The 17,060-nt window shown below is 36.8% G+C and overlaps 1 protein-coding gene across 1 annotated transcript in view; it reads right to left on the minus strand.

Annotated features, from left to right (window-relative positions):
* Positions 1 to 995: 995 nt before the first annotated feature.
* The window catches only part of LOC134546300 (sorbitol dehydrogenase-like), a 69,560-nt gene continuing 53,495 nt past the window's right edge, over positions 996 to 17,060 (minus strand). The window contains exons 7-9 of the mRNA XM_063389022.1: positions 9,940 to 10,118; positions 5,599 to 5,720; positions 996 to 1,394 (exon numbers count right to left, since the gene is read on the minus strand). Coding sequence (XP_063245092.1) covers positions 1,235 to 1,394; positions 5,599 to 5,720; positions 9,940 to 10,118 — 461 coding nt within the window. The 3' untranslated portion in view covers positions 996 to 1,234. The remainder of the gene's footprint in view (positions 1,395 to 5,598; positions 5,721 to 9,939; positions 10,119 to 17,060) is intronic.

Here is a 17,060-nt window from a genome sequence, read left to right on the forward strand (position 1 = left end):
CATTATTATATTAAAACAGATGTACATAATATATCTTTTAGGTTATTCCCAAAAATTTTATTCAACATTTTTCTCTTTTTTTTTTTTTTCGCGTACAAACTTTATTTTTAACAAATTAACTGGTGCGGGTATTTTTCTGGACCATAAGAAGTAATTCGTACATTTTACAGGTCATTCTCATGACTTCTTATTGGTTTTTTATCGCCAAAGGAAATTTAAAAGAAAACGTCCAAATATTCGGTCTGGATATTCAGCGTTAACTGGTTCAATACAGAAACATTTTATTTGAAGCACACTTTGCAACGAACATAATTTTTGCTGGCAATATTTATCTTTTTTTGTAACGTATTGACAGCTCTTTATGGCTGCTAAAGATTTTAATGTTTTTATTGTAGATAGCAGGGATTCAAAATCTCGCGACCAAAGATAGGTTTCTGAAACAAAAACCTTCGGTCCATCAACAAGTGATGCCACCAGTGATTGAGAGGTGGGAATGTGAATGGAAATTAATTACCACAAAGCCATTAAAAAATGTAGTTAAATGTAAAAATCTAGGTCGAAACATTTCTAATAAACTTTTATATATCCTTTAATGTGATATTCGTTATCGTGCATTTGATTGCAAGGATATCACACTTGATTAACTATCAATAACAAAAAATAGAACAAATAGGCCAACGTTTAAAAAACTTTGGTTCTATCTGCAAACAATTTAAGTAAACAAATTATAACTTTATTAACACTTTTAATTTTCTTCAGGTTCATTTCAAATAACTTAATTAATTCTATGCATATTACTTGTATGTATACTAAAAGACAAAAGTATAATGGGTAGTAAGTTTGTATTTTTTGAAAACTTGGGCAACTTGCACTTTAGTCGTTATAACGTGGATCAAGTCATATGTTTATTATATTTATAATTAGTGTTCACCTTCTCAAATGTTAAAAAAAAAGTTTAAAAAGGTAGGTACATACTAAAACAAACCAAGACCAAGAACATACAATCAATATTTATTTAATCATTTACACACGTAAATATTTCAAAAAATATTTTCTTAATTATTTTTTGTACATATCAACAACGGCACGCAAACAAATATCTCACGAAATTTTTCCCAGAAACCAAATCGTACGCGTAGGCACATTATAATTCTCACAAAGAATCCACAAGAAGAGACGCGTGCGCGGGAATGCAGAAGAGAGAGAGGGTGCAGGGAGCGCGCGGGCAGAACGCCTAGCCCTTCTTGCAGTGGATCATGACCTTGATGGGGTTGCCGCGGCCCGTCTTGGCGGTCTCGAAGGCCTCCAGCGTCTCCTCCAGCTTGTAGTTGTGCGTGATGAGGCTCTTGACGTCGGCCTTGCCCGAGGCCACCAGTGCCAGGGCGCTCGGGTAGCTGCGACACACGCGTCACAACCGTCATGCCATTCTCAAGTGTAACTTCTTTGCTGAGGGGGCCAATCGCATGACCCTTCATACTAGGTACGTGGTGGGGGAACCGGTGGAGGAGGTGAGTGCGTCAGTGGCGACGCCACTCCAACGCTTGCGCTAGCGGTCGAATGGGAAGACGGTCGAGTTGTAATGGGCCAGAAGGGTGATGGACAGAGAGCAGCAGTGATGCTACGGAATTATCTTAACGCTGCTTGTGTTTTTTTTTATTAGAACTCATACCCGCATCCTTACATTCTCAGTTATTATCACTTGTTCAATAAAAAAATACTAATAATTAATCTTTATCTATAACTAATAAATAAGCAAAAAGGTTTCACTTCTGTCGCGAATAAACTTGACAAACACAATTTTTTTATATAACTTTTGTCTACAACTGAATTTTAAAAGAAGATTTACTATCCTACTTAAGTAAAATCTCAGGGAATAGCCAATTTTTAGAACTCTCGCCTTTAAAAGTAGAAATTAGAGTAGGTAATGATTTTGCTTGAAGAAACTTATCATTTAATATTTTTGGTTTTTATCTAATTGTTTTAAATACTTCGTTCTTATGTCAATCATTTGATAATTTCTGTAAATCCAGTCATAAAATCACATACACTAATGTTATTAAATATATGAAGAAAAACGCATGTCAATGTATAAAAGCCATGCTTACAGTAACACATGTGCAAACTGGCATTAAAATTGATAACTTGGAAGCACAATTACTGTTGCTTCTGTGTACGAGGCATGTCGTGCTATTATGAAGAGGGAATACATTATTATAGCTCACCAAGTATTACAATAATCCTTAAACAATAATTGCTATATGCAGCTAATGTCCTATGACTTTCTTATTCTGTCATAGTATTTTGTTATCCTGGAAGGGAGGGTCCGGCCCTGGCTACGTGCCTGTGGCCAGGGGAGCCTGCTTGCGCTTGCAAAGGCATGATCATGAAAAGGGTTTAAGGTCAAAACCATGTTTTATGGAAGACTTTCTGTATATTTTAAGCTTTCTACTGATTGCATTCATACAAGCCAAAACATGGCAAGTATACAACATGCAAGCAACCCACGCGCAAAACTCTCGGGGTCCCTACCCTCCCCCCCACCCCACAAACCAACCCGCCAACGCACCGTCGTGAATCCAACAACTGAAAGACGCCATCTTGCTTTCAAAAGTTTTATAGGTATAACAATTTCATTCAGTGCATTTTTTTCAGAAATAGGCTTTGTTAAAACGTGGCGTATATGTAATTCAGTGAAATACTGGAAGTTAACAGTGTCTACGGCTGCTGCAACGAGTTTACCCTGTGACTTTATTGGCATTTAGAATTTTTTTTAGTAAAATACTATAACTGTAATCATGGAGTTAGGAATTGTCAGTAGACGGCATGCAGTGACGTAGTTGAATGCACTTTTATTTTACCTCGCCATCACCATATTGTCACGCCCAAAACATTGCGGAAATGGCTCTGCACCACGTTTGATGATGGCTAGTGAGTACGAATTGGAATCTCCGTCGTTAAACACAGTCACTTATATACAATACAATCATTTAAAACTGTTTTCACAATGCAAACACTACCATTCAGCCAATGTTTTGGGCGTCTAACCAAAATGACGCTCATCATTTATCTGGGCGTAAAACCGCTTCACCCGGTTACAATGTAATCATACAGACGTGGCCAACCCCTGGCTCAAGGGATTGATAAACAAATCGAGTGACGCCATCTTGATTTCAATAGTTTTTTGATCGTAACAATTTTCTATTCAATTTTTTTTTCAATATTGGGCTTTGATAAAAAGTATCGTATAACTTAATTAAATGCTGGAAGTTAATATCGACTGGCTGCTACAAACATTTTACTCTGTGAATTCACTGACGTTCAGCATGGAAAATTTTCATTTTTTAAATAACTACTGTAATAATACTGGTAAACATATACCATGTTATGGGCTTGGTAAGTCTCTAAATGTGTGATCGCTTCCGATATTAAACGACAAATAAATGTTATGGCAGAAAAACTGTTGAAACCATGATAGCGTCTTTCGTTTCCTTTCACCCTAAATGACATTCTACTCATGAGTTCTGGCACAGATACAAGTGTGTAGCTGTTAGCTGGAGAGTCATCCGTTCATTGATATTGCATTTTTGCTCGCACGGATATACCACTGGCTACGATGGAAAGGTGCCTTATTCAAACTACCAGTTAGAGAAAAAGGTTAACACTAAGAACAAACGTGTTTCATTCATTTCAAGACGATATGACTCCATGGGTTATTCGTAAGATGGGAAATTTAGGACAATGAATATTGTAGTTTTGTTTGTACTGATATTGACGGTAACGCCATATGTACACAAAGAGTGAACATCTACAAGAAAATACAGAAAAATAATACCTACATACTCGTTATTAAGGTCTAAAGCCTTTTTGAGAGTAACTTCTTTGGGCGCGATGAGAGTAAAATTTCAAGGCCGAATTTTAATGCAAAATTTTCGTGAAACATTGTTGTGAAACGTTTCTGAGGGGAAAAGGACAGAGAATAAGTACTTGGCCAAAGATATATAAACAGAACACTAAGCTATATATGTTGCTGGGCTCGTTTTCTTTCTCCTCTTTGTGCGATAATTCATTCCCCATCCGAAAAAAATAAAACAGAGAGAGAGAGAGAGAGAGATGAACGAAATAATAAGACAGAAAGTGTGCGCATGCCGCTTGTTTCATAAAATAGATATAGGTATCGTATATAGTCAGCTGTGAGTGCCTTGAATTTTATATTTGCTACCAGCGCGCTTGTGTTCCACCTTGTTCAACCAGCAGCATAGAGAGCGCTGTTGACGACAGTCCCTGCATTTCCCGTATAGATAGCGCTACCTGTTAAGAATTAGGTTTGAAGAAACAGTAACACGCACAGTTTATTTTTATGGTACGAGTACTTCAAAAGTGTATAATATTTATTTTTAATTAATTATTATTCAATGATCAATAATTATTGACATCCTGGGCAGTTATTTTGAAATGAGTAATAATTTTGTTAATTCATGTTTATCTAGGAAATTGTTTTCTTTCTCTTTAGCTCTCTCTCTCTGCCGTTTTACCCCTTGCAATGTATGTATTTACGGTTTGAATTGCCAAAGAAGTTTCACTTCTAACACATGCACTGAGTTACATGAGCTCTTTTTTTTCATAGGGAAATTCAGGAACCGAAAGACGCCACATTGATTAAAAAAGTTTTTATGCAGTTACAATTTTTAAATCGTCTCGTATGGTAAACTTGCCTTCGTTAGGGCAGATATCGCACATAAAGAGATTTTCAAAGAACTTAACGTAGTGTCTATTGACAGAATAAACCTCAGAAATGAATTCAATACTAATCGAAAATGACTTCACAAGGGGAACATTTTGTAAAAGCCAGTTTACTATTAGCTTCAGGTATTTTACTTAATTGTAATATTACCACAATATGGTTTAACACGGCCGAATTAAAAAAAAATTAATCTCTAGAAAATTACTACGGTTAACAACAGTTAAAACCAAGATGGATTATTTATGTTCCAATCGCTCCCTCTTAATATTAGTTGCTAACCTATACATTGTATGGAAAATTTCTCACTCATTCTTCCTAAGCACACATAATAGGGACACAAAGGATGCATGGGAAATATCTTAACTATTGATAAGTCAAATCCCAATTTAATCTAATCCGAATTTCGAGTTCGAATCCCAAGGAGTGTCTCGATATAAATCTCGAATTCAAATATAGGTCTCAAGAGTCAAAAATGGAATAATATAGGGCCTACAAGAAATGAATATATACATACAAATATTAACTATGGTGTTGAAACATTCAACCCTTCAAATGTTTGTTTCACAAACTTCGCTTCCAGAATCAATATATTATGTAATTTTATTTATATATTTGCATGTTAAAAGTACAATAGCCTGGGGAATGGTATCAGGATAGGTGTAAAAAAAAAATTGACCTACTAAACTTCAGATTGTTATCGGTGTTGAATTTTTAAATTTACTATTTTTTTCCTGTAGTATTTTCCTTCGAATCTCTTTATTTCCTGGAATAACGAAACCTTCGAATCCTAAGGATCTGATGACGAGAGGATTTGATTGGTCTACCAGTACTATGTTTGGTGCAGATGGTTCACTCACTCGTTGCAGTATCTGAAGCATCCCCGGATGTCCAGCTCCTTGATGATCATGTTGGCCAGGGGCAGCTGGAACTCGGAGCTGTACATGCCCACCACCGCCACCACGCCGCCTCCCTTCGTGCTCTGCAACACGACCAGTGGACGTCATCGTTCTCACCTCGGATCCACAACCCGGCAGGCCACCCTGACTGGGCATACCAAGTGAAAACCACCCAGTGCCAAGTACTACGGACGCCCACCACAGTGCCGTACAACCACGTCACACATGGACGCCAACCACAGCGACAGTGAAAGTGTATATAAATGTAAATAATTAATATATTCAATTTAGTAATTTTGTGTAAACCTTGTTTCATTCAGTGCAACCATGGACCAATTGAACGCCAAACATAGCGACAATAAAAGTGAAAGTGTAAATATAGATAAATGATGTATATATATAACTCAGTGTAAAAACCATGTCCTTTCAAACATCATCTAAATACCACAAACATTGAGCCAATGGTTCCAGACATAGGCTATAATGAAGGTTTTAAAACTTTTTCCTTCAAAGACAATCAATTGAAACTTCTGTTCATCTGTATATAATATGTAAAACCAATTTCACCTTTTAAATTGTATATAATTTTTGGCAAAAGAGCACAGAGTGCTGGCATGTCAAGTGTATCATGTAAAAGTGCTAATGTATGACAAAGACATAATAAAAAGCTTTTTTAATTGAATTGAATTGACCTCAGATCCACGAACAACGCTGGTTGCGAACCATTCCAAGGATCTGCGTACATCTAGGCCGGTATTCCAAAACACAAAAAATAAGGCTCTAGGTGTTTGAATATGCTACACCTGTGCCCTAACCGCATTCCAAGTGCACGGCAGGACACGGCCATTCCCTTATTTTTTGGAAACGGATTTTGGTGTCATCCGTTGCTTGAATTCTGCGCATGCGCAGAGCTCGCTTTTTCGTTGATTTCATCCAGATAGAGGAGCCCGTTTGGCGCTATTAACTCGTATATAGTCATTTTTTGTGATAATAGGGGAATGTACCAAGCATGTTAAGTGTCCCACATGAAACTTTTTGATAGCGAAACTATCCTGGAATAAATTTTGTACAATTTAATGAAAAACAAATAATAGCAACTTTAAAAGTACTTAAGAAAATTAAAATTACACCATTTAATTCTCGCGATAGTGGAATCAGTTTCTAGTCTCGTGCAAGGCACAGTTTATAAAAGCGGTTTGCTTTTTCGTTAACTTACAGGAACTGGGTTTGGATACGTTCTGGAATACGGTCTGCGAGTTAGGTTTCGGTTGTATCCGAACAAGGTAGTGCTTATTCGTTAGCTTACACGAATGTCTTGGAATATCACCCTTATTGTCATCTTTATTAAATTTACGGGTACTAAGTTATTTACTTCGAACACGATTCCACAAAAATGGTGTTAGTATGCAAGGAAAAAAAAATTGCAAAGAGGACTGTGAAAACACACTAATTAATTTCTTCCACGTGTGTGTTCACCCTGTTTATATTACGTTGTTTCTAGGAAGATACAGTTATCTGGAATTATGAAAACATTGAAAAATCCGTAAATTGACTTTAATTTCTAACAGCATACATACGCAAGATAAATTAAGACCAAATAACTTAAGTGATAAAAGTTTAAGATTCTTAATGGTTTTAAACCTAGTGACTTTTGTCCAAGTAGTATTTGCTTCAATAACTTAGGATTAAAATAGTCCTACGAAAAACAATATTTTTGGTCAAAATTGTTTAAGACCTTATGACTAGGCAAAGTAACTATAGGCAAAATATCATGAAGGTAATTTGTTTCAGCTTTATACCAAATAATTTTATGCTAAATAAAAAGCTGAAAATTAATTTTAGGGAAAGGTATTATTGTTCAAACAGCTATATGCCAAGTAAAAAACGTAAATTTTAAACAGTTGAAACTTCTCCAAATCAGTTATATTTTATCGTAAATAATACTACTCTAATTTAATTAGTGGATTGTTAAAGTTTATGTATTTCAGTAGGTAAGTTATTTCGCTACTTTTCAGTGATGTTGAGTTATTCGTCAGAGGGCGTTATATCTTAAAAGCTCGGATTCGTAGTTGAATAAAAACTTCTTAGCAGAATGTTCAATTATTAATATTTAACTCGTTTGGACACACACTCAAATTTAATGTTTAAGTGTTATTATCGTAGAGTTATTGAAAATAAAATTATATGTAGGTCCCGTTTATGAAATGAGATATTCTGTAACAATCAAGGCAAAAGACGACGGACCGTTTTCGTGTCTAGAAGAAGTCAGGAAGTGCATTTTTCTTGATAGATATTTAATACATTAAATCCGTTTTACCAAAGATATTATGTCGTCTCATTGTTGCGATAGCGAAATACTTGTACGATTGTAACCTTACATTCTAAATTTGTATCCGTTATTTCAATACGTGGAATGTTAGTAACGGAAAATTCTGCTATCATGGGTGCATCTGTGTTAGTGAGGCAGAATAAATAGTAAGTACGGCGCTCGCTAGTGTTTCTAACACGATATCGCCTCTAAGCGTAAGATTGTGGACTGGTGCGATGTCTTCTCGTCGTGCATAGCGGTAATCATTACAATATATGGCTGGTAAATGAAGATAAAGGTGTAATTAAAGGCCCATAAATGGTTTTAAATATCTGTACCAGGCTTTTCATGTCTAAAAATTGATCTGGAAAGACGCAATTGAGCTATTTTCACTCTTCTAAAAATACGGAAACAGAACTAATAATTAACTCTCAGCGTATTCTTAGATGCTTTTCATAAACAGGCATCGCTTAGACAAGTTGAGCGGTTTTCAAACCACTTGATTCCTTTTGAATCTTTGTACATAGTATGTTTGCCCGGGTAGGCGGTTATCAAATTCAGTCAAACAACCGGACATGGCAGTCAAATATTAGATATTGCTGGTCGGATAGCTCAGAAAGCAAGGAAGATAAAGAGTGACAAATCTATAATATAACTAATGATCTCATTTTTTTTTGGAAAACCGAGAACTGTGCGGGATTTAGAGGCAACCTAACAACCCGAAAGTCGTTAATTTTTAGAAATTAAATGTTGGCATCATTGATTTTTTTTATGATCTTTCGTTTCTGGGAATATTTACCGTATTACGTTTCCATGTTACTATGTTAAAATTAATTATCTTTCGTTTCAATATTTAAATTTGCATTGCCGTAAAAATTAAGCGCTGAAAATCATAACCTTAATTTCTATTGCAAAAAAAAAAAGCACACAAAATTTTGCTTTGCAGTCATGCTTATTTCATTCCTAACATTGTCAGAAATTGTTTCAAAGTATATGTTGCCTTTGTAATAACTACGCCACTCAGTTAACACCACAATCCATAAATTGTTTGTAAATATTCATTTTTGACGTGACAACGTCTAATAAATCGATGAACGCCGGCTGCACGCACGAAAAAATGTCCCGTTGCGCACATTGTACGCTTGCGCCGCATCTATCTCTCTTCCACTCGATTGGAACAACCATCGATTTGACTTTTTCGAGGCACATTAAACTTGAAACACACCCATTCGTTTCCTGCTTTTCCTATCATCGTCCTATCCTTAACATAATAACACAGATTGGAAGAAGTTAAATAGCAAACATGTATAAATGTTACAGTTAAAATAATCTCTTCGTTAAAGTAATAAAACATATTTGAATTAACGAGTGCAAATATAAGTAAATTTATCAATTAAATTGCAGATTTCATTTCACTCCTTCTTTGTACCCATGCAAAAATAGTGATAATTCAATAAAAAATGATTCAATTTTATTCATGAAAGTGTGCAATCATTTCGTCAATTTTTTTGTTATGACGTTGTTCACGTTAAACTATCGTCCGCAAACCGACTTTACGGACAACCAATTTTTATATTTTATTTGTGTTGCTATGTTTAAGAGATGTGTTTGTTTTCCTTGGCAGTGCAAAGTTAACTTCCCCGTGTGGGGTGTTGGTGACAGTCGCTCCGCACGGAGGGAGGGAGGGAGGAAGGGAGGGTGATAGGGAGGGAGGGAGAGAGGGAGGGAAGGAGGGAGGGATGGAGGGAGAGAGGGAGGGAGGGATGGAGGGTGGGAGGGAGGGAGGGAGAGAGGGAGGGAGGGAGGGAGGGAGGGAGGGAGGGAGGGAGAGAGGGAGGGAGGAAGAGAGGGAGGGAGGTAGGGATGAAGGGTGGGAAGGAGGTAGAGAGGGAGGGAGGGAGGGATGTAGGAAGGGAGGGAGGGAGGGATGTAGGAAGGGAGGGAGGGAGGAAGAGAGGGTGGGAGGGAGGGAGTGAGGGAGGGTTCGCCCCCACCTTGACGGCGAGGCGCGCCGTGGACTCGGCGCCCGTGCAGTCGACGCTGAGGTCGGGCGCCTGTCCCAGGGCGTCGCGCACCTTGGCCGCCAGCTCGTCCACGTCATCGCTCAGCCCCACCTGCAGCGTGTAGTCGGCGCCCAGCTTCCGGGCGAACTCCAGCCGGTGCGCCACCAGGTCTGCGGGCAAGGCACGACCCTAAAGCCTCACCGCGCGCACCCAGCACAACACTCCGTCTCACACGCCATCTGCATTCTTTCCCGTCTTTACTGTCATTTAAATGGCTATTTATAACATTTTAACACTATCAATTCCTTTGCATCGTTATTCTGCCCCAAATATTTACTTACTATTAGTATTTTTCCTACATGGGGTAAAGTTAAGGTGTGAGGGGTATCGACTTGCCTTACACTCAACCACAGAATATATATTTTATACAAATAAAAATAAACATAATTATATGAAACAAAAAAGTGATCAACTAAAAAAAATCGACTAAAATAAGAAAATAACTCACACTTAAACTACGGACAAAATGTATTTTTATTTTTTTTTCGATATGTGCTCTTGAATGTTGCTCAGAGTTATAACTGAGAAAAAGTACACAATATAAAAATTAAATTTTAAAAAAGATAGATAAAAAAAAACTTTAATTTTCAAAAGTAAAACTAATTTAAAATTCCAAGTATTACTTTAAAAACTAAAATCGATCATTGTTTTGTAGCGATATGGTTGTTTTAATGAAAATGTAAAAATTTACAAATAGCTGTAATTTTACATGAATAACTCTGTTACATTTATGAAGAAATTGTACTGTGCAAGTTGACGTCCTTTGATTCCTATCCCTCCCACTTACGGCGGCCGAGCGGCGCGCAGAGCTCCGGATGATAGCGCAACCCGTCGAGAATGCTTGAAAGTGTCTGATTACGAACAGCAATTATGAGCCATTGCACTCGTACATACAGGTTTCATTTCAAGGTTTCGTCTTTAGAAGTGTTTTTAGTGGTGTATATAAGTGTAAAAGCCATTATCTTTACTATTCCGCCATAAAATTATAGAGACACCGCTTAAAGTCCCGTAGAAGCACGTTATCGACGCGACGACTACACGCCAGTTCTAGAACGCCTGGCACGCAGAGGTTAAAAGGCGTGTGATGCGCAAGCCAGTGTCGCCCTTAACGTCACCGCACTTTTAGAGCTAGTGCGCTAAGCCAGGCGGCCACCTGTACGGAAACATACCCAGCCAACAATATGCAAAACCACTCACCACCACGCAACCTGCAATTCTGCCCGCACGTATTTTTATGTTTTTTTTTTTTAATTTGTCTTATTAACAAAACCCGCTTTTATGATGTTAGGTAATTTGGAGAGTGGACTATGAACTAAACTTTCATGATCTTACAAACGAAACACGTGTATTGCAATTTTTTTTTACTTCCTTACCCTCCCCCCCAAGGGTACATTGAAAAAAAAAATGTAACGTTTTAAAGATTTAGTAGTAATTTACTAGCTTTGTGCCTTAAATTTTCGTATACGCAAATAAAGCTAAGTTTGTTGAAATATTTCGTTCTTTTTTTTCAGTAGTGACGAGAAGATTACACATTTTTATTTCATAACTGAATCTCGGATTCGATATCTTCAATCTTCTCAAATCCAAATCAAGATCTTAACTGTCGAAATAAAATATCAGAAAGAGCACAGATTTTTAAAGTCTCAAAAAAAAAAAAACTATTCAGCCCATAACTTTTATACACATATTAAAATAAGAAACACCATATCTACTGCCCAACTTTGCAAGAAAATAGTGTTCTTTTAAGAACGTATTAATTTATTTACTTGTGTAAATAATTGCTGTTAAACAGTGTTATATGAGTATTGTTTTAGCTGTGTAACTAGATATTTTTGAAGTGAAACTTCTTTGGGTGCGATGAGAGTAAAATTTCAATTACAATTTCAAGGCAGAATTTAATGCAACGTTTACGTCAAATATATTTTTTTTAATGTTTCTGACGCCAAATATATATAAAGAGAGCACTTACGAGTCGAGGTTAGAATTTCCAAAAAAAAAAAAAGTTTCACTTCTGTCTCGTGAACTGAGTTGCAAGGGCTCTTTTTTTTTTCCTCCTCCAGTTCAGTTGAGGCAAGCAATCCTTTCCACGAGTTGTGAAATCTTGTTGAAGTTGGCAGGTCAAGTCCGGGCTCGCGAACACGGGCTTATCCTCGGGCGACCCCGCGGGCCGTGCCCTGGCGTCCAGCGTCTGGCGTCTGGGGAGTTCCCACGCCGCGCTATCGACCCTGCGAGGTGCGTGGGAGCGCTGCCAGGCGCACAACTCGCGCCCAAGTAATTGAGTCCCGGCAGTGATTCGGCGTGTGCCCGGACTGTTGGCTACGGCATTCTTACGAGAGGGTTTTGCTCGGGTCCATACACTGAACTGCACTGGGTGCGTAGCTACCGCGCGTGTTAGAAGTTCAGTTCCATCATTGAATATATATTCAATGGTTCCATAGAGAGAGGCGTGGGAATAGATCCCCTGGAATTAAGAAGCCCCTCACTGAGGGACCCCGCTTGCTCTTGCATAAGCGTGACTGCGAAGCGGGTTTCACGTCAAAACTATGTTTTATGAAAAACATTTATGTATATTTGGAAGTTTTTTGCTTATTACGTGCATTCAGGCGGAAATATGGACAGTTTACAGCAGAGAAGCACCGTATCCAGAGATTACGTGTCGGTTAACCCCACGTGCAAATCTCTCGGGCCGCGCGGCTTCCCTACAGATGTGCGTCGCTGGACAGAGGCAAAGGAAATTTGTAGGATACGCAAATATTTTAACACACTCACGGTATCTTAAATGCCAACACATATTTTGCAATCATCATAATTGTATTAAATTGAAAGCGTAACGGAACATGAAGCGCTGCAGTGTCGCTTCACCAAAGCTTAACCCCAGAGTGTGCAGTGAGGCCCTCAATTACACTCTCCTCCTCTCCACCATCGAGTGCCGCACTCCTGAGCGATGGACTTAAGTCATCGCCTACAACAACTACCAGATTCAAGACTTTTCACTTCAAAAACTATTACTTTTTTTTTGCAAATACTATTTTTGGCAATTTACCTAGATAAAAACAAATATTTTCTGTTTACAATAAAAAAAAACTTTGCAATGCCTACTAAATTAATTATTAGGGTCAACAACGGTTTTGTCCTGTCATCAATAAATAGTTTTGTTGTGGAACCAAAATTGTGCAGTTTCCTTAAAATATTTGTTTATTTTCATAGAAAATACATATTTTGTGGCAAAACTATTTTTTTCTTCAGTAGGTATACAACATACATATTTGTGAGGGCCTCAGTCGTGTTACAGAATATTAGTGTTTCTATAAATCACATACAATTATTATCGAATTAAACTCTTCAAATGATTGTTAGTAGTATATGGTATCACTAAATCGGCAAAGTGGTGGCCATTTTGTGATTCAAGAGAGCAAGTTTTATAAATAATCAAAAATAAGATGTTCAGGAATGGATTATGTATCGGTGGGTAAAGCCAACAAGGTCGAAACACATCATTGCCCAGTAAATGTTAATGGAACAGAAATGTTCATGTAAAATTTAGATATTAGTTAATCTAGGTGTGAATGGGACGTTTTTCGAAATCAGATGTAGTTAGTAATTGTCTTTTTAATTTAAATGTCAAGCATGCAAAATATAATTTATATCACTTTCAGATCTCGACAGACGTTGTTCTGCCAGTGTATAGTTATTTATCTAAAAATTGGTGGTCTGTATGTTATCTAGACTCTATAAAGAACCTATAGAAAAAAACTGAAAAATAAGAGATTACTAATATTGAAAAAGATTCCATTATCTAGCTAATGCTTGGCATGCATTGCAGTGCCTCATTCAGTTTTGTTTAGTAATATGTTTGAAGTAGTTACACATATACAAATCATCTTTCCATTTCTCTAAATATATATTTATCTCTATCTACATATATACATATATACCTCCCACTATCTCTATCTCTTCTATATATAAATCTAGATATAGCTCTATACATCTATATATCTGTTTATCTAACCCATTTCATTCTCTATACCTCGCTCCATCTCAACTTATCTCTCTGTCTCTCTATCTCACTATATATAATATCACTCTATCTCCTCTGTCTCTCTTTTATATTTAAATTAATTGTGTCATGCGTGCGCACTTATACAACAAAAACAGACGAAGTGCCGCTATATAATATGAAATAAACACATTTTTTGAAACAATTCGTGCTCCAACTATTGCAAAATAGTTAAACCGTCTCAGAAACCTTCACGGGCATGCGCATGACAACTCACCAAAATTTCATCGCAATCGGATGAATGGTATAGGAACGCATACGGCACAAACAAACGAAAATTAAAGACATGACAAACGCATCAAACGATGGTGCGTTTAAATTCAAGGCAACTCTTTCTATTGACGAAGTTAAGAACAAAACTGTTATTAGCGCCTTTATGTTTCTAGCCGCTGTGAGCTCCACTAAGCGGGCTGGTCTCACCAAGAAAAAAAATATTAATTTTCCAGACCTTACTATTTGTATGATCGTGTGGCAGATATAGAGAAATGATACTCACTATTTGTATGTCTATGACCTATTTTTTTCTGTTATAAAATGAAATTATCACTTTTTCACTCCCTAAGGGATGTAATTTCATATTAATTTGTGGTCTATGTGTTAATCCAGGTTATGAGCTCGCTGTAGGCCAAATTTCATCCAAATCCGTTCAGCCGTTCTGGCGTGATTGAGTAACAAACATCAATCCATCCATTCATCCAAACTTTTACATTTATAATACTTATACTTATAATATTAGTGGGATTATCTAGAGAAACGTATGCAAAAATAACCATAGCCATGTGTTGTACAAAGTCACAAAATCTTTTTTGTAGCATTACAAACTATTTATTAGCAATAACGCTTTCGCTGTACTATCGGACGACAATTTATTTTTAACGGGACTAAAAAAAAAAATACTATACAGTACAATGTTAATTCAAACAAGATGGTAATAGCTTCTCTAGAAAAATATAAAAATAAATTGAAGATGAGCGTTAATGTATGTAACCGCCGGAATACACCAATAGGAAAAATAAATAAATAAATAACATAAGCACGAGCGTCACTATTGGTACCGGATTACAGAATGTACCAAGCCATTCGATGCCGGACGCAAACCCTTTCACTGTGCTTGCGTTGCGCCGGTCCGTTCCGACCATCGCCCGGCGTGCTGCGTGCGTGATGGAAGGCGGGGTCTTCCGCCCCCCTCGCCAGATTCCATCGATCCCGTCTGGCGCTGATAAGGCCCCCCCCCCCCTTCCCAACACACCCCCACCCTCCACGGCGATACTGCGAACGCGCACGACCTTCGTCTATCGTCCAGCTGCTGATAACACTGTGCTCTGCACGCGCGCGAGTCTGCTACACAGGAGACAAAAATTCTGTGCTTTTGCAAAAGATTCCATTGGAAACCATTTGCCAGGAAATAGTTTGTAATACTACAAGAAATATTATTCTAACTTTGTACAACACATGGCTATGGTTATCTTGGCATATATGAAATACGTTGTTCTAGACAATACTGAGTTTTTTTTACGATTATTGTTGCATAATTTTATATTTTAATTAATGCTGGGTTTGTATTCTTACCCGGGCAATGCTTTGTGTTGTCTCAGTACCTCCAATAGTTAAAAGTTATCTGTAAATCATTCCCTGAATAGCTTTCCAGTACTAACTGCGCACATTGATAAGCATATTAAAACAAAATGAAGTCCAATTATTTAATATTCGATTTTCTTTTTCATGATTAAAAAAAATATTATTGAATGATACAATTAAAATATAAAATTTTGGGCCGATTTTCGTAAGAGATACTTGGTATTATTTAGAACAAAACGTATTTCATATATGCAAAATTAATCACAGCCATGTGTTGTACAAGGTCCCAATAGATTTCTTGAAAAATTACATACTATTTATTGGCAAATGGTTTCCAAAGGAAAATTTTGTAAAATAACAGAACCTTTTTTTTGCGTGTTTCTAGGCGACGGACGCTTAACTAACCAAATGTGACCAAACACTTTTGGGAATAGTCGAAGCAAAGAATAAAGTTTTCAACTACAAGCTGTGGCTGACAGTTTTCACGTGGTCATTAAAGCTAATCAAGTGGTGAGCGATTCTGGTTGCCAACTGAAACGTCGTGGGTTTGAGTCTCACCTCAGTAATCGTTGCTATAATTAAGTCACAAGTTGATTGGCCCTAACTAAAAAATACAACCTTTTGCGAGGAGGTAATTTTTTTCCATTATATTTATAAACTATATTTAGGCCACATAAATAAATTGAAACGTGATAATAATAGCAGGTCTGAAGGGTGAACATTGACTATCCTATTGATATTTCATCCCTGATACTTGGTGCTGCCTAACTTGATGGTGAGAATCTAATACCGGCTTGTTAACATTAAAAAAATTGTTTATACAATCATTAAATGTAATAATCTTTAAGTTTTATTTAAATTTATTATTTGTTGAATTTTCTCCATAAAATAGTTTTTATTTAAAGTATTATTACAGTCGTAGTCATTCTGACACAAGAAATAATTCAATGCTAAACATAAAATATTATTTCACAGAAAAGTATATGCTGTTGATCAAAAGAGCCAAAAGTGTTAACTCAATGATATTAAAAATTGTTAACAATAACAGTTGATACCAAAGATAGCGTCTTTCAATTACGTCTCCTTATAATTAATAAATTAATTAATTAAATCACATGATGCTCTTTATTAAATACAACAGCAATTTTTTCCTCAAAAAATCTCTTTCGGAATTATTTCTTTGCAAAATACGATGTTTCAGGGACATACAAAAATTTATTACATAACAAAGTTGCGTTTAAATCGTTTGTGCTCTGTGTCCTATATCTGGCAAACAGAGGACACCAAAAAAAGGACAGCGTTAATGGAAGGAATCGTGCATTGGGAAGAGCGAGTAGTTGCATATTTAAATGCACTGCAAAACTAAGAATAAGATACGCATTAGGAAGCGGAGTGTAGCATAAGCCATGAACCAAAA

The sequence above is a fragment of the Bacillus rossius genome, chromosome 1 (assembly GCF_032445375.1).
Source record: "Bacillus rossius redtenbacheri isolate Brsri chromosome 1, Brsri_v3, whole genome shotgun sequence".
Classification (NCBI taxonomy): Eukaryota; Metazoa; Arthropoda; class Insecta; order Phasmatodea; family Bacillidae; genus Bacillus; species Bacillus rossius.